Below are 27,339 nucleotides of genomic sequence, written 5' to 3' on the forward strand. Positions count from 1 at the left end.
TATTTGTGTAATTACTTGTCCGAGGCTGGATCACTCCAGCACCCATCCTGGGGTCAGCCCCTCGGTTCGTCCTCCGCTCTTCCATTGGTTGAGATAGCTCAGCGCTCCCACCAATCCGCTCGGCTCAAGAGAGAGCCGCTGAAAGGGCAGAGCCAATGGGCGCAGGAATTACGGTATCCCGGATACGGTGTAAACAGTGGCGGCTCTGCCAGCCCAGCAGCCAGGGACCTCAGCGTAACGGTTGCAGACCCTGGCCTGGGTCAGGTGTTGGCTGCCGCCGGCCGGCTGAGAAATATCTGGGCCATGGCGCAAGGCCGGGAACGAGATGAAGTCCACAACGTCGCCCTCGGCCCGTCCCTGTCCGTGAGGTGCGGCGTCCCTGCGACTGACTCCTCTCGCGGAAATTCTTCCCTCAGAACTACAACCCTTCCCTTTGCTTCCTCTTGTCCTGTAGACCTGCCGTCCCACAAATTCGACCTCTTCTTCAGCCACCAAGTCTGCCTTCCTGCAGACTTCCTTTCTCTGTGACTTCGCTCCCCTCACTTCCTTATTCAATGACAACAGTTCCATCTCTTTCTCCTCCTCCCTGCCCCCCCACCCCCAACTCACCCTCCACCCCCCACCCCGCCGCTGTCTTACCCACTACTGCTCTCCTACACTCTTCATTTCTGCCTCCTCTTTCTGGCTATTACCTTCAATAATCTTTTCCTTTCTTGTGTGTTCCCCACCGCCCACACCCATCCCAGTGACAGCCCTCTTTCCATCCTAATGGTCTTTGGTGATTTTCTCCGCACTTAGGGCCATCAGCCCTTTCCTTCTCTCTCCTATCCGCCGACTCTGGATTTGTTTGCACTTGTAGTGGCCTTTGAAAAACGTAAGACGCTGCGCAGGTGTAAATTGGTATTGCTTTCCTTCCACATTCTAGAGTGTTACTTGCACTGTGTTCCACACAGCCTCCTTCACCGGTCCTGGCTGTACTCCCTATTCCCTTGAAGTTTCTCTCCGAACCAGTGTCCTGCTCTGGTCCTCTCCATCATCTTTAAGCTTATCTTTAACATTTAAATAGAGGTAGGCTCACCCCTCATCTCAGACTCTCATCTTTGTCTTCTTCCTCTAGCTTAACATTCACCACACACTCCTTACTTAAAAATATACTACTTTTGTGTTCTAACCTTTTCATTCATGTCTACTTACTTCTTTTACTTTGTGCATTTATCTCTAGTTTTAGATCTAAAATATAGCTGCACACACTCCATCTTAGTAAAGAAGCAATTTTCCTATTTGGCTCAGAACCACTAAGCAGGCTCTCTCTCTCTTTTTAACTTTTCATTTTATATTGGAATATAGCTAATCAACAACCTTGTGGTAGTTTCAGGTGGAACCAGGCTATCTTGTTTAAAGCTTTTTTAAAAGTTTATTTTTTAAATCAAAACTAGTTTTAAAGGTAAGGCCTCAAGGATGCACCTGTTTTCTATTAGGATCAAGCTCTTTTTGCTCTCTCTTGTTTTTACTTTTTCTTTTCCATGCTTACAAGACCACAGAAATCCTTCTGAGATTTTCTCAGAAGGAAGATTTTCTTTGAGGTTTGAACAGAGGTTGTGCTTCACTAGAAAAGTCTCTGAAGAAGATTCTCAAGGCCTGTGGAACTTTAGGTCTACACTTAAGTTTCTTTAGTGTCTGAACTGGAACTGGTCTCACAGCAACCTTGTGTGTTCTTTTATCTGAGAGGTGGTTTGGGGCAGAAGGGGGGTGAGAAGAGAATAGATGAGTTTCAAAAATGTTCATGATCTATTGTTTGCTTTGTTTAAAACAGAAAGAAAGAAAAAGTATTTGAAATGTATTCTATTCTACTGATGTGACATATTTTTTTCCCCGAAGATGGGTACAAGGATTCCCCAAGCAGAATGTTCATTTTGTCAACGACAGCACCATTTGCTACCCTTCTGGGAATTTTGTAATATTTATCAATATTGAAACCAAGAAAAGAACTGTACTCCAGTGTATGAATGGAATTGTGGGCGTCGTGGCAACTAACATTCCTTATGAAGTTGTGGCTTTTTCTGATCGACGGCTAAGACCACTCATATACATATATAACTTTCCTGGATTAACCAGAAGGACCAAATTAAAAGGTATCTTACAAGACCTTTCCTCTGACATGACTGAAAGATTTTGTTTTAAGATGTGACCAGATCTAGCTCTTATACATGAAGGCTTTCTTTCTTTTTTTTTTTTTGAAAGATTGTTTTTCCGTTTTGGTGTTGTGGTTTTTTTTTGTTTTTGCAATACACATTTATAAGGAAGGAAACAGGGTGATCACTGAGAACTTAATTAAGTAGGCTAGAGCCTTGCTACTCAATATGTGTTCTCCTTACAATCAACATTGCATTACCTAGGATGCTTGTTGTAAATGCAGAAACTCTGCTGTCATCCAATACCTACTGAATTGTAATCTACATTTTAACCAGATTCCCTAGGTGATTCATATGTACATTAAACTTGAAAGGCACTGGATTAGAATACTCTATTAGAACAGTAAATGCTGTTTGTAAACCTTTTTCAGAACAATGTTTTCTTTCCTTATGATTTATTGAAAATCTAACTGAGTGGATATCATATAACTTCTAAAGGATAAGTCTCTGAGCCTCAATTTCCTTATGCATGAAATGAAGATAATGGTATCTACTGTTAACAAATGAAATTATATATAACATATACAATTGCATAATATATAACCTATGTGAAAAAATATATATATATAATGTGTGTATATATATGTATATATAATATATATATATCACATGTTGCTTAGTCGTGTCTGACTCTTGCGACCCCATGGACAGTACACTAGGCTCCTCTGTCCATGGAATTTCTCAGGTAAGAATACTGGGGTGGGTTGCCGCTTCCTTCTCCGTATGTCATATATACAATGTCAGTCAATGTTTCCTACCATTTAAGTTATTATTAACTCATTCATAGACACAACTGTCCCAGACTGACCTCCTGCACATCTGCTGAAGCCCCATGTAACCATTCCCTCATGTAGCACATCTTGGGCAGAAAGCTCAGGAGGGCTTGAGGCTGTAGCATCTTAGTTCTGTAACTTTTGGTGAAAGAAGTGTTTGGATCATGCCAAGAAATTTATCATTTAATATTTTACTTGTGGGAAATCTGTGTTCTCAACAGAGTAAAACAACATTTAAAACATAACCCTGACTCATGCACTGGGGACTATCTACAGGCATATCTTGTTCTATTATGCTTTGCTTTATTGTGCTTTATGGATAGTGTATTTTTTAAAGATTGAAGGTTCGTTGCAGCCCTGCATTGAGCCAGTCTACTGGCACTATTTTTACAATAAGTATTTGCTCACTTCATGTCTCTATGCCACATTTTAGTAGTTATTACAATTTTTCAAGCTTTCTCATTATTATGATATTTGTTATAGTGATCAGTGACCTATTCAATAGAATACAGTTACTATTGTATTTCTTTTGGGGTGCCACAATCTACACCCATATAAGATGGCAGACTTAATCTCTAATCTTTTGTTATGTTCTGACTGTTCCACTAAACAACCATTCCCCTGTCTCTCTCTCCCTCCTCAGGCCTCTCTATTTCTTGAGACACAGCAATATTGAAATTAAGCCTATTAACAACCTTATAATATTGAAATTAGGCCATTAATAACTTCCCTGGTAGCTCAGTGGTAAAGAATCTGTTTGCAATGCAGGAGGCACTGGAGATGTGGGTAGATCCCTGGGAAGGGAAGATCCACTGAAGGAGGAAATGGCAACCCACTCCAGTATTCTTGCCTGGAGAATCCCATGGACAGAGGGGTCTGGCAGGCTACAGTCCATAGTGTCTCAAAGAGTCGAACGTGACTGAAATGACTGAGCATGTAGCACAATAACCCTACAGTGGCCTCTAAGTGTTCAAGTGAAAGGAAGAGTCACACACCTCTCCCTTTAAATCAAAAGCTAGAAATAATTAAGCTCAGTGAAGAAGACATGTCAAAAGCCAAGAGGGGTCAAAAGCTAGGCCTCTTGCACCAAATAGTTAACTAAGTTGTGAATGCAAAGGAAAAGTTCTTAAAGGAAATTCAAAGTGCTGCTCCAGTGAACACAGATATAAGAAAGCAAAATAGCATCATTGCTGATATGGAGAAAGTTTTAATGATGTGTACGATCAAATATCCTTAAATTCCCTTAAGCCAAAACCTATTGAAAAGTTCTATGAAGACTGAGAGAGCTGAGGAAGCTGCAGAAGAAAGATTCAAAGCTATCAGTCATTGGTTCATGAGGTTTAAAGAAAGACATCATCTCCATAATATAGAAGTGTAAGGTGAAGCAACAGTGCTGATGTAGAAGCTGTAGGAAGTCATTCAAAAGATCTTGCTAAGATAATTAATAAAGGTGGCTAGACTATGGAACAGATTTTCAGTGTATTTAGATGAATCAGCTTTGTACTGGAAGAAGATGCCTTCTAGGACTTTAATACAGAGAGAAGAGGTCAGTTCAGTTCAGTCGCTCAGTCATGTCCGACTCTTTGTGACCCCATGAACTGCAGCACGCCAGGTCTCCCTGTCCATCACCAACTCCCGGAGTCCACCCAAACCCATGTCCATTGAGTCGGTGATGCCATCCAACCATCTCATCCTCTGCTGTCCCCTTCTCCTCCTGACCTCAATCTTTCCCAGCATCAGGGTCTTTCAAATGAGTCAGCTCTTCGCATCAGGTGTCCAAGCATTGGAGTTTCAGCTTCAACATGAGTCCTTCCAATGAACACCAGGACTGATCTCCTTTAGGATGGACTGCTTGGATCTCCTTGCAGTCCAAGGGATTCTCAAGAGTCTTCTCCAACACCACAGTTCAAAAGCATCAATTCTTTGGTGCTCAGCTTTCTTCACAGTCCAACTCTCACATCCATACATGACTACTGGAAAAACTATAGCCTTGACCAGACAGACATTTATTGACAAAGTAATGTCTCTGTTTTTTAATATGCTGTCTAGGTTGGTCATAACTTTCCTTCCAAGGAGTAAGCATCTTTTAATTTCATGGCTTCAATCACCATCTGCAGTGATTTTGGAGCCCCAAAAAATAAAGTCAGCCACTGTTTCCCCATCCATTTGCCATGAAGTGATGGGACCGGATGCCATGATCTTAGTTTTCTGAATGTTAAGCTTTAAGCCAACTTTTTCACTCTCCTTTTTCACTTTCATCAAGAGGTTCTTTAGTTCTTATGCTCTCTGCCATAAGGGTGATGTCATCTGCATATCTGAGGTTATTGATATTTCTCCCAGCAATCTTGATTCCAGCTTGTGCTTCTTCGACCCCAGTGTTTCTCATGATGTACTCTGCATATAAGATAAATAAGCAGGGTGACAATATACAGCCTTGACGTACTCCTTTTCCTATTTGGAACCAGTCTGTTGGTCCATGTCCAGTCTAACTGTTGCTTCCTGACCTGCATACAGGTTTCTCAAGAGGCAGGTCAGGTGGTCTGGTATTCCCATCTTTCAGAATTTTCCACAGTTTATTGTGCTCCACACTGTCAAAGGCTTTGGCATAGTCAATAAAGCAGAAATAGATGTTTTTCTGGAACTCTCTTGCTTTTTCGATGATCCAGCAGATGTTGGCAATTTGATCTCTGGTTCCTCTGCCTTTTCTTAGACCAGCTTGAACATCTGGAAGTTCATGGTTCACATATTGCTGAAGCCTGGCTTGGAGAATTTTAAGCATTACTTTACAAGCGTGTGCTGCAGCTGCTGCTAGGTCACTTCAGTTGTATCTGTCTCTGTGAGACCCCATAGACGGCAGCCCACCAGGTGATGAGTGCAATTGTGTGGTAGTTTGAGCATCTTTGGCATTGCCTTTCTTTGGGATTGGAATGAAAACTGACCTTTCCCAGTCCTGTGGCCACTGCTGAGTTTTCCAAATATGCTGGCATATTGAGTGCTGCACATTCACAGCATCATCTCTCAGATTTGAAATAGCTCAACTGGAATTCCATCACCTCCACTAGCTTTGTTTGTATGATGCTTCCTAAGGCCCACTTGACTTCACATTCCAGAATGTCTGGCTCTAGGTGAGTGATCACACCATCATGATTATCTGGGTCATGAAGATCTTTTTTGTACAGTTCTTCTGTGTATTCTTGCCACCTCTTCTTAATATCTTCTGCTTCTGTTAGGTCCCTACCATTTCTGTCTTTTATTGAGCCCATCTTTGCATGAAGTGTTCCCTTGGTATCTCTAATTTTCTTGAAGATATCTGAGAGAGGGCATCAGAGGGCAGACAGACTGAAACCACAGTCACAGACAACTAGCCATTCTGATCACATGGACCACAGCCTTGTCTAACTCAATGAAACTAAGCCATGCCGTGTGGGGCCACCCAAGATGGACAGGTCATGGTGGAGAGGTCTGACAGAATGTGGTCCACTGGAGAAGGAAATGGCAAACCACTTCAGTATTCCTGCCTTGAGAACCCCATGAACAGTATGAAAAGGCAAAAAGAGAGGACACTGAAAGATGATCTCTCCAGGTCAGTAGGTGCCCAACATTGCTACTGGAGATCAGTGGAAAAATAACTCCAGAAAGAATGAAGGGATGGAGCCAAAGCAAAAACAATACCCAGTTGTGGATGGGACTGGTGATAGAAGTAAGGTTTGATGCTGTAAAGAGCAATATTGCATAGGAACCTGTAATGTTAGGTCCATGAATCAAAGCAAATTGGAAGTGGTCAAACAGGAGATGACAAGAGTGAACATCAACATTCTAGGAATCAGAAAACTAAGATGGACTGAAATGGGTGAATTTAACTCAGATGACCATTATATCTACTACTGTGGGCAAGAATTGCTTAGAAGAAATGGAGTAGCCATCATAGTCAACAAAAGAGTCCGAAATGCAGTACTTGGATGCAGTCTCAAAAACGACAGAATGATCTCTGTTTGTTTCCAAGGCAAACAGTTCAGTATCACGTCTTCAATATCACTTCAATCCAAGTCTATGCCCCAACCAGTAACGCTGAAGAAGCTGAAGTTGAACAGTTCTATGAAGACCTACAAGACCTTCTAGAACTAACACCCAAAAAAGATGTCCTTTTCATTATAGGGGACTGGAATGCAAAAGTAGGAAGTCAAGAAACACCTGGAGTAACAGGCAAATTTGGCCTTGGAGTACGAATGGAAGCAGGGCAAAGGCTAATAGAGTTTTGCCAAGAGAACACATTGGTCATAGCATACACCCTCTTCCAACAACACAAGAGAAGACTCTACACATGGACATCACCAGATGGTCGACACTGAAATCAGATTGATTATATTCTTTGCAGCCAAAGATGGAGAAACTCTATACAGTCAGCAAAAACAAGACCCGGAGCAGACTGCAGCTCAGATCATGAACTCCTTATTGCCAAATTCAGACTGAAATTGAAGAAAGTGGAGAAAACCACTAGGCCATTCAGGTATGATCTAAATCAAATCCCTTATGACTATACAGTGGAAGTGAGAAATAGATTTAAGGGACTAGATCTGATAGAATGCCTGATGAACTGTGGATGGAGGTTCATGACATTGTACAGGAGACAGGAATCAAGACCATCCCCAAGAAAAAGAAATGCAAAAAAAGCAAAATGGCTGTCTGAGGAGGCCTTATAAATAGCTGTGAAAAGAAGGGAAGTGAAAAGCAAAGGAGAAAAAGAAAGATATACCCATTTGAATGCAGAGTTCCAAAGAATAGCAAGGAGAGATAAGAAAGCCTTCCTCAGTGATCAATGCAAAGAAATGGAGGAAGAGATCAGTACCTGGTTTCAAAGCTTCAAAGGCAGGCTGACTCTTGTTAAGGATAAATGCAACTTGTGACTTGAAGTTGAAGCCAGTGCTCATTTACCATTTTGAAAATCCTAGAGCTCTTAAAAGTTATGGTAAATCTACTGTGTGTACTCTACAAATCCTATTGCCTCTACTCTACACATCCTGGATGAGAGCATATCTATTTACAGCATGTTCTACTAAATATTTTAATATTCAGTAAAATATTTAATGTTTAATAATTTAATATTTCACTATTGAGACCTACCTCTCAGAAAAGAAATTCCTTTCAAAATATTACTGCTCATCGACAGTGCACCTGGTCACCCAAGAGTTCTGATGAAGATGTACAATGAGATTAATGTTGTTTTCATGCCTGATAACACATCCCTTCTGCAGCCTGTGGATCAAGGAGTAACTTCTCCTGTCAAGTCCTATTGTTCAAGAAATATATTTTGTAAGACTGTAGGTGCCATAGGTAGTGACTCCTTTAATAGGTCTGGGCGAAGTATTAATAGATTGAAAACCTCTAGAAAAGATTCACCATTCTAGATGCAATTAAGGACATTTGGAATTCATTGAAAGAGGTCAAAATATCAATACTAATAGGAGTTTGAAAGGAGTGGATTCCAACACTGATGGATGACTGAGTGGTTCAAGACTTTAGTGGAGGAAGTCATTGCAGATGTGGTGGAAATAGCAAGAGAACTAGAATGAGAAGTGGAGCCTGAAGGTGTGACTGAATTGCTGCACTCTCATTGTAAAAATTAAACAAATGAGGAGTTTCTTTTCATGGCTGAGCTAAGAAAGTAGCTTATTGAGTTGGAATCTATTTCTGGTGACAATGCTATGAGGTTGTTGAAATGACAAGAAAGGGCTTAGAATATTACATAAGCTTGGTTGATTAACTGATAGTAGAGTTTGAAAATACTGACTTCAGTTTTGAAAGGAGTTCTACACTTGGTAAAATGCTATCAAACAGCATTGCATGCTACAGAGATACCATTCATGAAAGGAAGAGACTTTGATGTGGCAAAGTTCATTGTTGTCTTACTCTAATTGCCACAGCCACCCAGCCTTCAGCAATCACTTCCCCAATCAGTCAGCAGCCATCAACATCGAGGCAAGTCCCTCCACCAGCAAAAAGATTGTTATTTACTAAAGGCTCAAATGATGCTTAGCATCTTTTGGTAATCTCTTCTCCAGGGGATCTTCCCAACCCAGGGATTGAACCCAGATCTCCCACATTGCAGGCAGATTCTTTACAGTCTAAGTCACCAGAGAAGTCCAAGAATACTGGAGTGGGTAACTTATACCTTCTCCAGCAGATCTTCCCAACCCAGGAATCAAACCGGAGTCTTCTGAATTGCAGGTAGATTCTTTACCAGCTGAGCTACCAGGGAAGCTCCATCTTTTGGTAATAGAATATTTTAAAATTAAAAAAGGTACATTTTTAAAACATAATTCTATTGCACATTTACTAGACTACATGTAAATATAACTTTTACATGTACTGGGAAACCAAAAAAATCGTGTGACTTTCTTTATGAAAGATTTGCTTTATTGCACTGGTCTGAAGCCAAACCCATAATCTCCAAAGTATGCTAGTACATGAATGTAACTACCCTTCTTTAAAATTTCCCCCAAGCTTTATTATTTGGCTGTTGCCCTGTTCAAGCAATGAAAGTTAATTCAAACCAATAACCAGCATTCATGTTAAATAATGAAACTCTAAAAGCATTTACAATTAAGTTAGGACTAAGTCACTGAGGATACCTGTTGTTACCACTAATATTAAAACCAACTTGGAGTTTCCAGCCAATGCAACAAATTTGAAACTGAAAAATTATACCTATGGAAAAGGAGTTAATAGTGTACTAAGACTAATGAAATAATGCTCAGTAAGATGCTGATTTAAAAGTAAATATCAATGCAATTGGAAGATTTAAACACTTAGGAATGCTTCAAGGAAGAAATGTGACTGACCTCAATGAAGAAAAACATAAAAATCACTGATATAAAATATTTAAACATAAAGAGGCATATTCCTACATGAAAATTATAGTTATTATAACTATATTTCTCATATTCTTCACACAATGTAAATCATAGGTTTATCATGTTTTAGAGAGCCAGGAGTACTTAAATAAATGTTCTTCCAGAACAAAAAGTAGAGAATGAGAATAATTTGAAAGAGCTTGATGTCAAGGCCAAGGGCCCTCTTAGCATAATGGTGCTGTAGACAGGTAGATTGTGGTATTGGTGTAGGGATCACTCCATCAGTGGAAGAGTTGAAGGCTGGGGACAGGCTCTAGGATCTATAAAGCTAAGTATATGATGAAGATGCTCCCAGACATGCACACACACACACACACACACACAAAATAGGTGATCTGGATTATTCAATGATGGTGTTAAGAAAACTTATTAGAACAAAAGTATCAAGTTAGGTACTCATTGTTATCATTCTGTACACCAAAACTTATATCAAACAAAAATAAGAACTCACTATAAACAACAAACCTATCGAAAAGTAGAATATATGTGGTGGAAAATTGAAATAATTTGAGGACAGAGAAGAACTTCTTACGTAAAGGATACAACTTAAAATAGACATTTTTTATTACATACAAATTTAAAACTTGTGAACATCTAAAATACCATAAAAATTAAAAAGCAAATAATAAACTGAGGGAAATATTTGAACAAATATGATGAAATATTTTCAGAGCATTTATGAAACGATAGGGAAAAAAGACAGATATTCTGATAGAGCAGTGGAAAAAGAACTTGTCCAAACCACAAGACTAGCAATGTCCAAAAACATAAAGTCTTCCATCTCAATATTCATTTTATTTATTTTTCAACATTCATTTAAAAGAGTTTCTTAAACTGAGATGAAGTTTTTCTGCTCATCAAGGTCACAGTTTTTTTAAAGCTTATAATTGCTAGGCAGAGTGTTAAATTGATAACATTTTTGTTATTGTTGTTGAAGGTAGAGGTAAAAAGTGATATAAAGACATGAATGTAAAGAAGACAAACATAGATGGCAAAGCTTGCATCTATGGAACCACACTGAGGGGCAGCAGCTAAAGGAGGGGAAACCAGAGCCTCACATATAAGGAAGGCAGAAGCAGATACTTCCCTGTATTAGCATCCTCACTATGCACATTTTAAACATGTTGCTAAGACTTCTAAAGTCATGTTTCATATCTTCAGCTCCAGGTACAAATGAGAAAAGAACTTTTTTAAAGTTGTTCTAAAGGCTGAAAGATATTAAGCTAAGGGCCAGATACGACCTACAGGACAGAGATGTGGAAGCAAGCTAGAATTATTACAACTCTTCAAGGTTTTTCAAGTTGTTTGAATGAATAACTTTTCTAATTACTGTGTTTCATGTATTTATTCGATTTCAAGTCACATGGGGACTTACATGGTGCAGTGTACTCAATTTTGCACTGAAGTCACGAGGCAGCAACCTCATGGCTTAATTCACTCTAAAATCTTTTAAAAATGGATCTTAACTGTGCTCATAACTTTCTGTTAATAGTGTTAGATGTCAGTTAAGACATCTCTTATTCTAGGGGCCAAAGCTTTTGAATTATGTAAAAATTATTGAGTAAGGGAAATTAAACTATAAGACTACAGTTAATCTGAACATGATTAAGTCCTTATAATGGTTTTTATATTATAGGCAACGTTCTCCTAGACTACACTTTACTTTCCTTCAGTTACTGTGGCACCTACCTGGCTAGTTACTCCTCCCTCCCAGAATTTGAACTGGCCCTCTGGTAAGTTGCAGCCTCCTGCAGAATTCTTTTCACTGGGTCACATTTTAATCTTGTCCCTCTAGACTGTATCAAAGGACATCTACATGAAAAATCTGGAACAAGGAAAAGTGAAACAAATAAAAGTCCTAATCATTGGCTTAATATAATCACCACTTTCAGGCAGCAAATTGGCAGGGCAAAGCTAAAAGAGATTACTGTCTTTCTCTTCTTATTAATGTGTTATAATATTCCTTTGTCAGGTAAAGAATACATGGATAATTACATAAAGTTTTATCGTTTCTTAAATCATATGATACCTTTGAATTATTTTATAGTTTCCACTAATGTTGAAATTAAGATGGCGCATATTAGAGCTCAGTTTGAAGTAATTATTTTTAGGGACATTAGAACAGTTATGTGTTCAGAGAGTAGAACATCATACCACATTTTCCAGCTGTAAAGACAATACTTGTTAATAAGACACATGTCTGGTCTTTGCTGGGTCACTTCATGTGGCTACCTGCAAAGATGCACTCACTGTTCAATCCATAATATAGACTCCTTCTGGGGGAAATTTGTCTTATTAAGGTGAAATATGGAATGTTCCAACGATGATTGAGAATACCCTTTACATACCAGCTTTTCTCGGGGCTTCTGTGGTGACCCTGCTGTTAAAGAAGCCACCTGCCAATGCAGTAGACGCAAGAACCTTGGATTCAGTCCCTGGGTGGGGAAGATCCCCTGGAGAAGTAAATGGCAACCCACTCCAGTATTCTTGCCTGGAAAATTCCATGGACAGAGGAGCCTGGTGGGTGTCAGTCCATGGGGTTGCAAAGAGTTAGATGTCACTGAGTGCTCACACACACACACACACACACACACACACACCAGCATTTCTCATGGAAGAATGTAATAATCTAGATTCAGAGAACAACATTTAGTTTATGTAGAGTTACTTTTAAAAAAAATAAAATAACTTTACTAAGATATAATTGATACATAATAAACTATGTATATACACAACTTGATGACTTTTGACTTATTCATGAAACCATCACCACGATGAGGATGATGAGTATATCCATCATCTCCAAAAGTCTTCCTGTGCTCCTTCAGAGCCTTCCTTCAGACCCAGGTAAGCCACACATTCCTGTGGCTTCCCAGGGTAAAGCCTCCACCTGGCAATGCAGGGGACGCAAGAGACTCAGGGTTGATCCCTGTATTGGGGAGATCCCCTGGAGAAGGAAACAGCAACCCACTCCAATATTCTTGCCTGGGAAATCCCATGGACAGAGAAGCCTGGTGGGCTACAGTCCCTGGGGCCTCACAGAGTCGGCCATGACTAAGTGGGCACACATACCTGTATACCATTGCTTCCCTGCCTTCACCCCTGGGGAACCAGTGGTGTATTTTCTCTCACTCTGAGTTAGTTTGTGTTTTATAGAATTGCATATACATTATATACTATTTTTTTTCATCTGACTTCTTCCATGCTGCACAGTTATTTTTAAATTCTCCCATGCTGCTGTGTGTTTCAGTAGTTCATTCCTTTGTATTCCATGGTATATAGCACAATCTGTTTACTCACTCACCTGTTAATGATTGTTTTAGCTTGCTAGGGCTGCCATTAACAAAGTACCACAAACTGAGTGGTTTAACCACAAAAATTTATTGTCTCAGTTCCGGAGGGCAGAAATCTGAGATGAAGGTGTCAGAAGGATTGAGTCCTGCTGAGGGCTGTGACAGAGAATCTGTTCCTGATTGTGAATAACTGTCCTCGTGTTCACATGGTGTTCTCCTTGTTTGTATATCTGTCTCTTAATTTCCCCTTTTATAGGTTTACTAATCATGTTGGAGTCAGGCCACACCAAATGACTTCATTTCATTTAGGAAAGACCCTCCTTCCAAATAAGGTCACACTCTGAGATACTGAGGGTGAGGACCTTAACCTGTGAATTGTGGGAGACACAAATCAATCCATAGCAATACTTAAAAGATGAGTAAGAATGAGATTTGTGCAGAGGAGAAGGAAGAAGATTCTAAGCAGAGAAAAGGCATGCACAAAGGCCATGAGGTCAGAAAATATGGCAAATTTGAAGATTTAATTAAGAGGTCATAATGATGTAAACAAGAGACCAGCCATGCGAGGCAAGCCAAAAGGGACAGTGTGAGGCCAGTGTGTGATCAGCCTTGTGAACATGTGACCGTGGAGTTTATCATCCAAATCTGGACACTTGTGAGAATGAAAGGGGTGTGTTATTAATAATTAATGCAAAAGGATACTCATCCTCTGTATAAGGCATGCAAATTGGCACATCCTTTATCATAGAGGCAATGGGAGTCTATTAAGGACTTTTACCAGGGATGTGAAAATGACATGATCAGTCTGCATATAAAGATCTTCTGGTCGCATCAAGGAAAGAATATCAATTAGGAAGCTTTGGTGGTCCAGATGAGAGATAGTCGTGGCATGGACTGGAATAGTGAGCATAGGGATGCAGGAAAGTGGAGATATTTGGGAGGTGTTTAGGTGGCAGCACCATTGGGCTTGGTGACTGACTGAATGTTGGACATGGTGCTGAGCGAGAGGGACAGTTGAGGGTTTTACCCAGAGTTGTGACTTGGGAAACTTGGGGACATGATGGTGCTTTTCAGAAAGATATAGAAGGCCTGGGTGGAGGGAGGTTGGAAGAGGTGATTGGGGAAGATGAGTTGGGACAAGCTGAGTTGAGGGTGCCTGAGATAAAGAAATGGTGATGTCTAGTTGGCAGTTGATATATCAGTTAGGATTAAGGTTCAGTTGCTGCTGCAGAAACCCAAATCACCCCAAAGAGATGACTTAAACAAGACAGGAGTTTTTTTTCTCCCATATAGCAGTTTGGATATGAGCAGCCCGTGGTTGATCTGGTGGCTTACTGGTGTCTGGGTTCTGTCTCCCCTATTCTGTTGTTCTCACACTCCTAGGGTGTTGCCCCCATCTCTAGTCTAAAGTGGGGCACCATCCATATATTTTTGGGAGCCACATGGAAGGGAAAAGCATAATGGGGAGAGCACAAACCTTTATTGGACACATAGAGTGGGAACTGCACGCATCACTACCACTTAGAGCCCACTGGCCAGCTTAATCACAAGCCACATGGAGCTACAAAGCATGCTGGGAAATATGGTCCTCACTGTGGGTGACCATGTATCTGGTTAAAAATTGGGGGATTCTGTTACTAGGAAGGAGAAATGGAGAATAGATTTTGAGAGACGCGGTTTGCCTCTATCCTAGATAGCTAGGACCAGAGCTCAGGAGAGAGTGCTGGAGGTTAACATTTGGGAGTTGTTAGATTAGTAGTCAGAGTGCTGAAAGCGAATAGAGCACCTACAGAGAACCTTGAACAGAACCTAGAGGAACGCCAATAAGAGGGACTGAAAGGGGAAAAGGGCCTCATAGGACATTCAGAAGGAGCAGTCATGGAGCAAGGACGGACAGGGGCATGGAGGTTCCAGAACGCACCTGAGCCTGGATTCTGAAGAAAGCAGAGCTTGAGGCAGAAACTCACATGCCCCTTCTTTAGGAGAGAGTACGGTTCCAGGAAAGAGGCAAGCCAGAAAGGGGGAGGGAAGGAAGAGAGCCAATGTGAGTGCACAGTAATTCACTGGACACCACTTAGCTGCCCTGTCCCACAGGTGGTCTTTTGAGAGGCCATGTAGAATACTGTGAACACGGACAGTCCCTGGACAGTGACACAGGGGCTGGGAAGGGGAGAGGGAGATATGGGAACTTGCCCACCACTCCTGTTACCCCATCAATCAAAAGTCCCCTGCACAGGGTATTAACTCCGCCCCACTTTCAGACTTAGTGCAACCTGAGACTCTGGGTGTGTAGAGCAGGCATGAGATGAGGTGCAAGCAAAGTGGGCCCATGAAGTTAGTTGAAGCCTATGCAGTTAGACAGCCACTGAGTCAGCTAGGCAGAACAGGTGATCCAGGGCCCAGAAACAGCATGGGGCTGACAGTTTGGGGTTTCACATAAGAGCTTTGTGACAGAGAGTCCAAGAGTCATCCTAGAAGGTAGTTGTAGACTGTGAGCAGAGTCCAGTCCTGCAGAAGTTAAGTTAGACAAGGACTGAAAAGAGCCTGCCAGGTTCGGGTTGAAGGTGGATGTCAGTGGATCTTGGAGACAGACAGATGGGTGACAGATAGCTATGTCAGTGGAATGGTGGTGATGGGGTGCAGATATCCTGGGAGGAGGGGAGAACAGGAGTGACGAAGAGGACGCAGTGAGTTTAAACAACTCACTCAGGGAGGTTGGCTCCAAGGGAAGAGAGACATGAAAGTGTGAGATTAGGGGAGGGATTTTTTTAAAGATGGTACAGATGAGCTCTTCAGGGTTGACAGAGAGGAGTCAGGAGAGAGGGAGAGCCCAAAGGTGCAAAAGAGAAGGAATAATGGGTAAACTAATGTTCTTAAGAAGTCAAGATCTGTAGGGTCCAGAGCACAGGTGGTAAAACTGGCCTTAAGCAGCAGGGAGGATATGTCTTCCATTGTAACAGAAGAGGATAAGGAAAGAATGATACAGAACTTGGCAGGTTGTCACACTCGATCTCAGAAATTTGGAGGAATTCTTGGCTGATAACCTCTGTTTTCTTCACCGAAGTCAAGGCCATTTACTGAGAGTAAGAAGGAGCTGGAGGAGTTAGAGCCTTCAGGAAAATGGAGAATATTAAAAATCAGCCCTTTAGAGAACAGGAAAGAGAACCAACCAGAGAAACAAAGGCGGTTTGGAGGTTGTATTGAGGGGCCTCGTTGGTGGTAAATATGAATTTATAATATCACCGACACACATAGTCCTGTGATATTTGTCCTTTTGTTTCAGCAGCTCAGGTTTTCAGCCATATCCATCCAGGGTTGATGTGTTTTCCCAGGCATCTGAGGCAGAAAGTAAAAACAATCCAGGGAATCAGTGATACCAGCAAGAGGTTAGTTAATGTGACGGATGGGACCTCTGTGATGGGGATGGAAGGAGGTGGAAGCAGGAGAGAGCCAAGAGACAGGGTGAACTCCACACAATTTAGTTCTAGTTTGCAATTCACAACCCTGAGTGGAGTTCTGGCTCCTTGTGAGGGGACAGCTCATGTGAATTTTTCTTCTGTTTATTTTATCTAGCAAAGGACCTTGCTCATGATAGGCATTCAAGATATTCTCTCAAGTGGGTAAATGAATTAATCTGTACTAGTATTATGATTTTTGTTTGTTGTTAAAGGGGCAAAAACCAAACACTGCAACTGAGTATAACCCTATGGGATCTTCCAGGGACAGGTGGTAGTGGTTTAGTCCCTAAGTCATGTCTGACTCTTTGAGACCCCGTGGACTGTAGCCCACCAGGCTGCTCTGTCCATGGGATTTCCCAGGCAAGAATACTGGAGTGGGTTGCCATTTCCTTCTCCAGGGGATCTTCCCTACCCAGGGACTGAACCCGCAGCTCCTGCATTGGCAGGCGGATTCTTTAGTGCTGAGCCACCTGGGAAGCCTACTGTGATTTTTAAAACTCAGTAAATGATCAGCTGGCATCAGCGCATACAGGGCATCTCAACTTACAAGGAGTACTCATCTGTAGTAATAAGCGATTTAGGCGCCTACGCTTTTCAGCACATGTGATGGTACTTTCCACTTTCTAGATATGAATGGGTCAAATCCAAATTTGATAAGGAGCATGAAACAGCCTTAGTAGCACATTGCCGAGTAATATTTTAAAATAACTGTCTTGCTTTTCTAGGAGGGTATACTATAATACTAAAATTATAAGCATAATTATTTTAACCTTGATATTAAGATAATAGATTAATAAATTATGTAATAAATTCAAACGTTACGTAAGTTGTTCTCAAGTTTTGGGGATGGCCAAAAATTCATTCAGGTTTGCATTCTCTCTTATGGAAAAGCCTGAATGAACGTTATGGCCAACCCAATAATTAGATATATGTTCTCAAGATATGAAATTCAAATGAATTCATTTTCACCAAACTCAATTTTGTCTCAGGAACTGGGAATCAGGTGTCATTTTGTGCAGGAAGTCACAACCTGGTATAGATGTGAGCCAGATGACTTTTAACCCCATGAATTGGCACCAGCTGTGCTTGTCAAGTCCAAGTGCAGTAACTGTGTGGACCATCGAAAGAAGTAACCAGGAACATTATCTCAAAGCAAAGTAAGAGACTTCATTACAACATAGCAAAGTGGGGATTTTTGTTTGCATTCATGTAATGGGATTGGGTCAGTTTGGTGAATTAAATGGCTTTATACACACATCTTAAAACATCTTTTTCCATACTTTGGAGTGCTTGGTTGCATTTTGAAAGGATTCTCTTTAACTTGATTTCCCATTGAGTTTAAACATCAACCTTATTCCAACATGGTTTAATTTTCCAAAATTGCATTTACTCTTGCCATTTCAAAATATGCCTATTGTATTGAATATATATGTATTTCTAAAAGATCGTGTTATCGCATTTTGTTCCTATTACTTTGATACCCAAATGAAATCTCAAAAATAAGAACATTTTAGATATGAGAAGTGTATAGATTATATCTTCAGCCACATCGTCTATAAACAAAAGAGTTGTTGCATGTAGTGAAGTCATGGAATTGCCTATTTCAATAGGACTGGGTCAAAGAGAAGTTCAAAAACCAACGTCCTGGTGATAGTTGATGATCATGGTACCTTTGTTGAAAAGAGTTTAAAGACTTAAGGTGGTCCTGAGCCTACCATTCTCTCCACGCTCCCCAAAGTCAAAGACTAAGGGGACATTGGACATGCACATTCTTGAAGTTGCAGATTTTGAAAACTTGGCTTCTTAAAGAGAAATGTAAAGCTAGTTAATAAAGTTTTCAAACTGGAGAACCCTAAGAGAGACTCTTCTTTCTCCTCAGTATTCTTTATGTCTCAATTTCATTTTTAAGAGAATCCATTGAATAGCCGAATCTGTCTCAGGGCAGAATTGACAACACTGTACCTTTTCATAAAGTGGATAATGCTGCTATCAGATCTTTGCCAGGGCAGGCAAGTAATTTATCACATTTTCTTTTGCTTCCCTTGAATATTCTTCTCTAGTTCTGAATGTTGAGTTGTTCTAAAGAAAATAAAATGAGAGACTAAGTAAGTGGATTGTCCTGGATCAGAAAACAAGCAGGATTTGAAAATACTTAGCTAAGCCTTACATTTGAGTGGTAAATACTATTTTTGCATGATAATTTTTTAAAATTATTCATCATTCATAAAACAGAACCAAAGACGTTTTGAATTTAACACATAAAGCCATGAGTTCTCTAACCTCATCTTTATAACCATATTATAGTTTAAAAGTAAATATATGGTAAATCTGAAAATAAATTCCTGATACCAGAGGTTGTAAAGGTAGCTGAGAATAATCTACATGTATGTTAATTTTGGTCCTTGGGTTTTTATTTGAGTTAGTTACCAATATTTAAAATTTGAGAAATTTCTTATCAATTCTAGATTATGATATTCTCTTGAAATTTTGAAATCAAAATTCTCACAATTCAGCATACTGTCTTGGTTAGAACTGAGTGGTACCTGCCAGCTTTAGGAGGTGTGTACAGAGAAAAAATTCTTAGATTTTCTGTTTCTTTGTCAGAAAAACCTAGTTCTTCCCTGCTGTGTTTTTCTTCCTCACGAGTCCCCTTTACTCTCACAATGAACACTTCATTTCTCACATTTGTGGAGGAAATTCCCACCCCCCCACCCCCCCATACCAAACAGTTCTCCGTGATACCAGCTGGGTGTTTACGATTCAACTCAATTCTGACACTCTACCCAGAGATAGAACCAGATTCCACAGGCTAAGGGTTCGGTCCTACAAGACTGCCCACCCCCTTCCACTTCAGATGCTAGCTTCAGACTAGGTTGTTACCTGTACTTCGGACTAACCAGCTACAGATTAGAGATTTCAATGACCCACTCCTTGGGTTATATTAATCTGCAAGAACAACTCACAGAACTCAGGACAGCACTTACATTTACTAGTTTATTGAAGGATATGATAAAGGATGCAGATGAGCAGCCAGATGGTGATACATGGGGTGAGGTCTTGGAGGGTCTTGAATGAAGGAATTTCTGTCCCATTTCTGGGAGCTGGTTGGACTGCATCACCCTCCCAGTGTATGTGTTCACCAACCTGGAAGCTCTCCAGACTCCCTGCCATTAGATGATGAATTATTTGCTCCATTTCTAGCTCCTCTGCTCTCTCTGGAAGATGGGAGTAGAAGCTGAAACTTCCAAGTTTCTAGTCATGGCTCGGTCTTTCTGGTGAGCAGTACCCATTCAGGAGCCTTTCAGGAGCCCACCCAGAATCACCTCAATAGAATAAAAGAAGCCCCTAATGCACTTAGAAATTTATAAGAGTTTCAGGAACTCTGTGCTAGGAAACTAGGTAGAGACCCTATATATATATTTTTCCACTGTCTTATGGGAGGGAAAATACTTTCCCACCTGGTCACACAGCACTAGCCTGACCCCTGACAGCATTCAAGTTTCCAATTTCTGCTTTAGATACTAACTTTTTAAATGTTTGAAAAATCTCTATGTACTTGATTCATGACTGTGTATTACCTGTCCTTTTATGATAAATAGTTTTAAATCTACTCTTTTACTTTTATCTGGTTTCTGTTAGCTTTTTTTTTTTTTTAGTGAGTTGTAACGCCTCGCACTTTGCTTACCACTTATATGAAGTAGTTCCATCAGTGACTAGTTTCTGTTAATCTGATTATTCTGACATCTTTTTTGCCCCTACAGGTCAGTAAAACTGCCTTTGGAAGACGGATCATTTTTTAATGAGACAGATGTCATTTTTCCCCAGTCGTTGCCCAAGGATCCTATCTATGGACCTGTGCTCCCTGTGTCAGCCATCGCCGGACTCGTGGGTGAAGAGGCAGAAACTTTCAGGGTATTGACCTGGCCCCTCTCCTTGTGTGCCTGTTGGCTTTCATGACCATCCTGTGAGATAGGCAAGATAGAGAGGGTCTTCCTGGTTTTTATTACAGATTAACCCTGGAGACCATGAGAGATGAAGGCTCTGGAGTTCTGAGTTTGAGTGACTAGGAAGATGATGGCCCTTGCTAACTGAAGCAGGAGGCCCAGCTGTGGTTTCAGTGTTGGACATACTGACTTTGGAGTGCTGGGTGGCATCCGGGTGGAGATGCCAGGTGGCATCCAGGTGGAGATGCCAGGTGGAAACGGGCAACGTGGACCTAGCGTCAGAGAGAAGGCAGGGCTGGAGACGAAATAAGTTAGAGTCATTACTGCAGAGAGGATGGTGGGAGCATGGAGCATGGGGTGGGGGAATGGGGGTGAGGGAAAGGAGAGAGAGGGTGTCAGGGAAGAGAGCCAGAGAGGAAAATGTCTGCAAAAGACAGGAGGAAGAAGTGGAGTCTGAGGAGGAGCAGTCACAGAAATAGGAGAAAATCCAGGAGAGAATGAGGCCCTGGAAAACAGTGGAAGAAAGTTTCATAAGGGAGTTTGCCAACAGTTACTCTTTTTTTTTTTTTTTTTTTTTTTTCATTCAACAGATACTTATCAAGCTCCTTGTGTATAACAGTCACAGTTTTAGACAACAGGGTCATGTGGTGACCAACCAGGCATAGGCCTGCCTCTGGGAGCATCCATTCTATTAGGGAGACAGAGACAACGACATCAGTACCAAAAGTAAAGAGATACAGTGAATCATTGCAAAACGTGGCACATGTTATAACAGGATAAATGGGAGATGGGAGTGGAGGTGAGGGGGAGATCAACAGGCTGCTCAAGGAAGGCCTTTGGAGAGATGACTCTGAAGGACGAGGGGGATTCCTCCTTCTATAAGCAGGGTAAAGAGTGTTCAGGCAGAGGGAACTGCACGTGTGAAGGCCCTGGGGAGAGAAGAGAATTCAGTACTCTTGAGGAGCTGAGAAGAGAATCCTGTGGCTGGAGCATAGTGAACAGGGAGCTGGGGAGTAAGGCACAGTAATGGTCAAGAAGGAGGCCGGGAGCAGAGAATGACACCTGCAGGGTCTTTGGGATGAAAGTAAGGAGCTGGATTCTGCTGCGCCTCTGGGACCTGCGTTGTGTGAACATGTGTGTGAAAGCTCTAAGCCAAGGAGAGTGGAAGTAGAGATCCCCAAATGCTTCCGACCGCTGCAGAGCGTTAAGCTCCGGATGTTTCAAATGGTTCCATGTGATAATTAGTTTATGAAAAATCTCTGGCAAGCAAAATTTGTATGCTTATAGTATTTCTTCTAAAGGATAACTATTATTCGCTTTTCCTGATTACAGAAGATAACTAATTCCTGTTAATAGTACAAGTCTTAGCCTTGGAAATGCAACCACACTCAGCCACAGTGGGGCAGCAAAGTAAAACCAAACATGTCAGCCTTCAAGGCTTACAACTGGAAAATATGTTTCTATGTTTAGTTTTTGATACCAAAGAAGCCACATTTTCAACTATTTCAACCCCATCATTCACCCTGTGTACCAACATCATGGATCCTACATAAAGCATTTAAAACTCAGGCAATTGTTCTTATCATTTAAAAAGTGTCAAGTAAGAGAAAAGTATGCTCTTAGTATTTCCTCTAAAGGATGACAATTATTCACTTTTTCAGATTACAGAAAATAGCTACTTCTTTTAATAGTACAGGAAATGCCTATACTTTTAATAGTACAGAAATGCCTTCTTTAAATACTTAAATATGGAGTTACCATTTTTAAAAAATGCTCATAATAAACAGACATATTTCTTTCCTAGGACTTTTGTAACTCAGTACATTTCAATTTTTTCCTGAAAACAGAAATTTAATATTAAAGTTTGACATCTCTAAATTATACAGGGACTGTTACTAAAGCCATTTATTTTACATTTAAATTAGAAGTCAATTTTGCCACTATTTACTCCTTTCATCTTATAGATAAATAAGGTGAAAAAAATTGCTAACGCATTCAGTAATATCTATACGAGTGAAAGTGTAACTAAACTTAGATCTCAAATGTCTTGATTCTATTCCTTTGAATGAAATTTCTTGTGGCCCAGTACCAATGGCAAAGAAATTAGTAAGGATTTGGCCTATTTAAAGGTCTTAAAAATTGACAAATGTGGATTTTTATAAAATTACAATATTAAATAGTCCCCTTATCTCCGTTATAGCTAACACTAGAAAAGCACACAATAGGTCTTTAAATGGGCCAGCATCACATTACACAACTTATTTGGGGCATTAGAAATGGTATCCAGTAGTAGCACGGGGGAAATCAAAGGCAGATGTTATCTGGGCAGAAATTGGATCCAAGATAGTGAATTTAATCTGAAGTGTCCAGTTTTCTTTTTCCATCAACCTTGAAAAACATTGCTAAATTGAAATTCCTCTTAAAGCTCAAGTATTCTGACACATGTTCAGATGCTTATATTTTCTAAAGCAATATTAAGTTGGGCTTGAGTATTTCATGTTTGGTCTTCAAGTTATCAAAATGTTTGATTCCAGAGGACTGAGCAAGCATATGGTGTTACCAACAAATACTTTTAAACACTGTCGGCACCTTTTCTTTGAAAATTTTCAATTTCCATAATTGAAAATTATTCTTTCTGCTTACACCACGTAATATCACATTCATTTTTAAATGGCACAGAACATATTTATTGATGAAAGAAAATAATAGGAAGACAAGCCCAGGTTTATCTTAAATAAAACTGCACACAGTACTAGTTTAATATACTAAAGCAAGAAAATTCAAAGTTTTAATCCTTACCCTCTGAGGCATATATGTTCACTAACATTATGAGAACCAGACATGTGTGGTTTTTAAAAGATTTTTCAAGTTCATTGCCATACTAGGAAAGAGTCTTTCTTTTTGTGATTTATAGTCAAATGTCATCAAGATAACCAGGCAACTTTTAATTATGATGATTAAATAATGGTAGTCAGTAACTCTTTTCCCTATGAGTCAAATCTCAGTTAGATACCACAAAAATGTCATTGATCAGCAACAGTTTAATCCTTTTGAATGATTTTGTCCCTTTTTTTATGCCCACTGGGTGGCCAATTTGTGACTCAAGTTTTATTTTCTAAGGATCCAAGGCTATGAGGGCATGAAATAGACCAATCATACATTAAAGATGACAAGATGACCTATCCTTTTAAAAACTTACAATGAGAAGCGCTTCTATACACAAAGCACTTCTGCTTTCATATTTCATGGTCCATCTCAAATGACAATTCTCTCTCTGTCCACTTCCTTCACTCCATCAGGAAGAACAAATTGCTTTCTTGTAGGTTCTCTTGTAATATTTAAATATGTTTCTGAAAAAACAACCAAAAACAAAAACAAAATAAATAAATATGTTTCTGCTATAGACTACCATGTTTTCTGATTCTAATGTTTGTTGATACTACTTCTCCCTCAATAGGCGATTGTCCTATTGAGAAGAGGGATAATCTTATCAGTACAAGAGATCTCTCTGGTACAATACATGGTATATAATCAACACCCAGTAAATGTTTGTGGAAATACTAATTATGCAAAAATTTGTATCAGTTGGGAATCCAGTAGAATAATTACTTTGGCAGGGTTACACCTGCTTTACCTTTCCTAAATTAAAGAGCAGTATATGCTATTTAAATAATTGAGTATTTATTACAATGGTGACCTGCATTATCAAGAGTTTTGAATGGAAAAAATGGCTATTTATATGGGTTTACTATATTCCCCAACCATGAGACCTATTCCAACTTCCACAGCTTTATTTTTCTCTAACAGCACTTTCAACACATAATATTTTATTTATGTATATATATATAATTTTTGTTCCTTAATTTCTTTTTGTTCTATTTTCCCTCACCAGGATTAAGGCCCATGAGGGTAGATTTGTTTGTTTGTTTATTTTGTTTTGTTCTTTGCTACATCCCTGTGCTTAGAACAGTGCATGATATGTAAATGTTTGGTAGATGAGTGAATAAATGAATGAAATAAATATGAATCACTCAAAGAATATAAGAATTCTATTAATTTGGCCATTAGCTTATTAAAAAGGTTTTCTGTTCCTATGGCTATAAGGATGCCTAAAGAAAACAAAGACATTATGTTGTAGCTAATGCAATTCTAAATAATAGTATAGCATTAAAAAAAAAACCTCAGATAGTACTAAATGTTTTGTTATAAACAAATATGTAAATAGATAAATAAAAGTAAACTGTAGTATGTTTGACTTGTTTAAATAGAAAGGAAAAAATGTCATGTTATGTTACTTTATAGTACCCTGAATTCAGAATCTTAATCAGTGCTCTGGGGTGCAGAGGTGAGGGCACGTGTCCAAAATATTTTACCTCTGAGTAAAATACTTACAAGGAGGCCTGCTTTGTGTGGACATAAAGGGGGAGTGGCCTCTCCCCTGCTGGACGGAGTGTTTAAAGCTACAGGGGACATAGCACTGAGATATTATCATCTAAGGCAGAGATCAGCAAACTATCACCTGCCTTTATGTGACTTCAAGCAAGCTAAGACAATTCTTTTACATTTTTTTAAAGTGTTTTAAAAAAAAAGAAAGGGATATAACAGAGACCTATGTGGTCCACAAAGCTTCTTTTTTACCTAGTCCTTTACAGGAAAAATTTGCCATAGACCCTTAGTTTTAGTTCCCAAAGCCAGTTTTTCTTCTAGGTACATTCCATAGATTTTTGCGTTTCTCTCTGAGTTTTCCATGGAAGCAAAGTCAGGTAGGATGTTTCATGAACTAGAGAGGCCTTGAGAACCAGACCGGGGGTCCTCTTCTCATTCTCCATTACAGAGAACTAAGCAGAGGGTTGAGGCCAACCACTCCATAGAAAAATCACATTCATGCCCCCTGCCATGAACCAGGAGAGAAAAGGTTGACCCAAATCTTCCTCAAATGGGGTGATTTTAGCTAAACAATGGCTTGCTTAGATCCAAGATATCAAAAAGTCCACCAAGAAACAGCGTACAAATTATTACTCAAGACTTTTGCAAAAAACCTACGATACTAGAACTCTCAATGTGCTGGCAAAAACCCCTAATATTTGGGGAATTAATATGCAGGGAGAGAGATGGAGCACGAAGAAGTTCGTTTAGCTCTGGGTAAAGGGCAGGACCAATAAACACATGTAGACACATATTCATTTGTTTTCATCTTGGAAGTTGTTTTTGCTGAGTATTTCTCTGGCTCTTAAGCCATGACTGTTGTCTTAACACACGGTTTTAAATCTTTTCTTGAAGCCTAAAGACGATCTGTATGCTTTGCTTCACCCGACTATGCACTGCTGGACTCCAACAAGTGACCTATACATTGGCTGTGAAGAGGGTCACCTTTTAATGGTTAATGGAGAAAACTTGAAGGTAACTGTGCTTAATAAGATAGAAGACGGACCACCAAGGGGTAAGGAACTGCTTTGCTTCATCTTCCCAGAAACTGTAGCCATTGGTGATGGTTTTGCACTTGACAATGGATGTTTTATTCCGTATTTTTCTCTTTCTAGAGACATCTTTGATTCCTCCTTCTTCCTTATCCTCTAGTTAGATACCGAGTCCTCTGGGTGTTTCTTTTAGCTACCTATATTAGGTGTTCGATGCTCTAGACTTCCTACTGTCACTCTATATATATATTTCACATAATCCTTAAAACCAGTTCATAAGGAAATACATTTTTATCTTCATGATATAGATGAAGAAATGGAGGCATTAAGAACTTAAGAAACATGCCCAAATTCACATAACTAGTAAACTATAGAGCTGACACCTGAACCCAGACAATAAGACTTCAGAGTCCAAGTTCTTACTATGCTGTATCCTTCCGCATACATAGGTGCTCAGTTGCTCAGTTCTGTCCGACTCTTTGTGACCCCGTGGACTGTAGTCCACCAGAGTCCTCTGCCCATGAAATCTTCCAAGCAAGCATACCAGAGTGGGCTGCCATTTCTTACTTCATGGTGTCTTCCCCACCCAGGGATCAGACCTGCATTTCTTGCTTCTCCTGCATTCGCAGGCAGATTCTTTACCACAAGCGCCACCTGAGAAGCCCTCCTCATAATATGCCTGTTTAATCAGCTAATATGCCCTCCCCTGACTTCCACAGTAACTCTTTCTCCAGGAGACCTTCCTTTAGGACCAACCGCCATCTTGAAAATTACTTTCCATTGCCTCACTAGCATTCCTGGGAGAATCTGATCTGTTCTCGTTAGATCAAGTGTCCACTCCTGGTCCCATCAGAGTTGGCCTGGGTCAGAGAAGCCAATATCACCTTGTGTGAAGTTACATGTAGACACTTTGAGAAGGGAGTCTCACCTGGGCAAGTTCTTCAACCTGACCAATGCACTTTCCACTCTAATTCTTCTTATTCTTTCACACCTTGATTTCTGCAGCAACCATAGAACTGATTTCATTGAGCTTAATCCATAGTTGACCCAAACCAAGCATGCCATCCCTGCCAAACTGCCCTTCTTGAAGACAATTTTCCACTTTTAACTCAAGGACAACTATGGCTTAATTTCAAGCCGTCTCTGATCTTTTCTTACCTGCGCCATTAATATTATTTCTGACTACTCCCTAGTATGAGTTTTCTGATATAGCCAGTCATTTCTTCCCATCATTTCACAGACATTTCACAGCCGGCTCATTCCCTTGTCACCTTTCACTCTGAATCCTCCAGTTTCCAGCTCAAACACCACATCCTACAGCAAGTCTTCTGCATCTATACGTCTTCATACA

General features: G+C 40.1%; 1 protein-coding gene across 1 annotated transcript in view; it reads left to right on the forward strand.

The window, feature by feature from the left end:
• Window positions 1-206: 206 nt before the first annotated feature.
• CFAP43 (cilia and flagella associated protein 43) overlaps window positions 207-27,339 on the forward strand; it is a 105,803-nt gene continuing 78,670 nt past the window's right edge. The window contains exons 1-6 of the mRNA XM_043475678.1: window positions 207-368; window positions 1,879-2,132; window positions 11,513-11,609; window positions 17,617-17,784; window positions 20,389-20,539; window positions 25,852-26,011. Coding sequence (XP_043331613.1) covers window positions 304-368; window positions 1,879-2,132; window positions 11,513-11,609; window positions 17,617-17,784; window positions 20,389-20,539; window positions 25,852-26,011 — 895 coding nt within the window. The 5' untranslated portion in view covers window positions 207-303. The remainder of the gene's footprint in view (window positions 369-1,878; window positions 2,133-11,512; window positions 11,610-17,616; window positions 17,785-20,388; window positions 20,540-25,851; window positions 26,012-27,339) is intronic.

The sequence above is a fragment of the Cervus canadensis genome, chromosome 8, assembly GCF_019320065.1.
Source record: "Cervus canadensis isolate Bull #8, Minnesota chromosome 8, ASM1932006v1, whole genome shotgun sequence".
In the NCBI taxonomy this organism is placed as follows: Eukaryota; Metazoa; Chordata; class Mammalia; order Artiodactyla; family Cervidae; genus Cervus; species Cervus canadensis.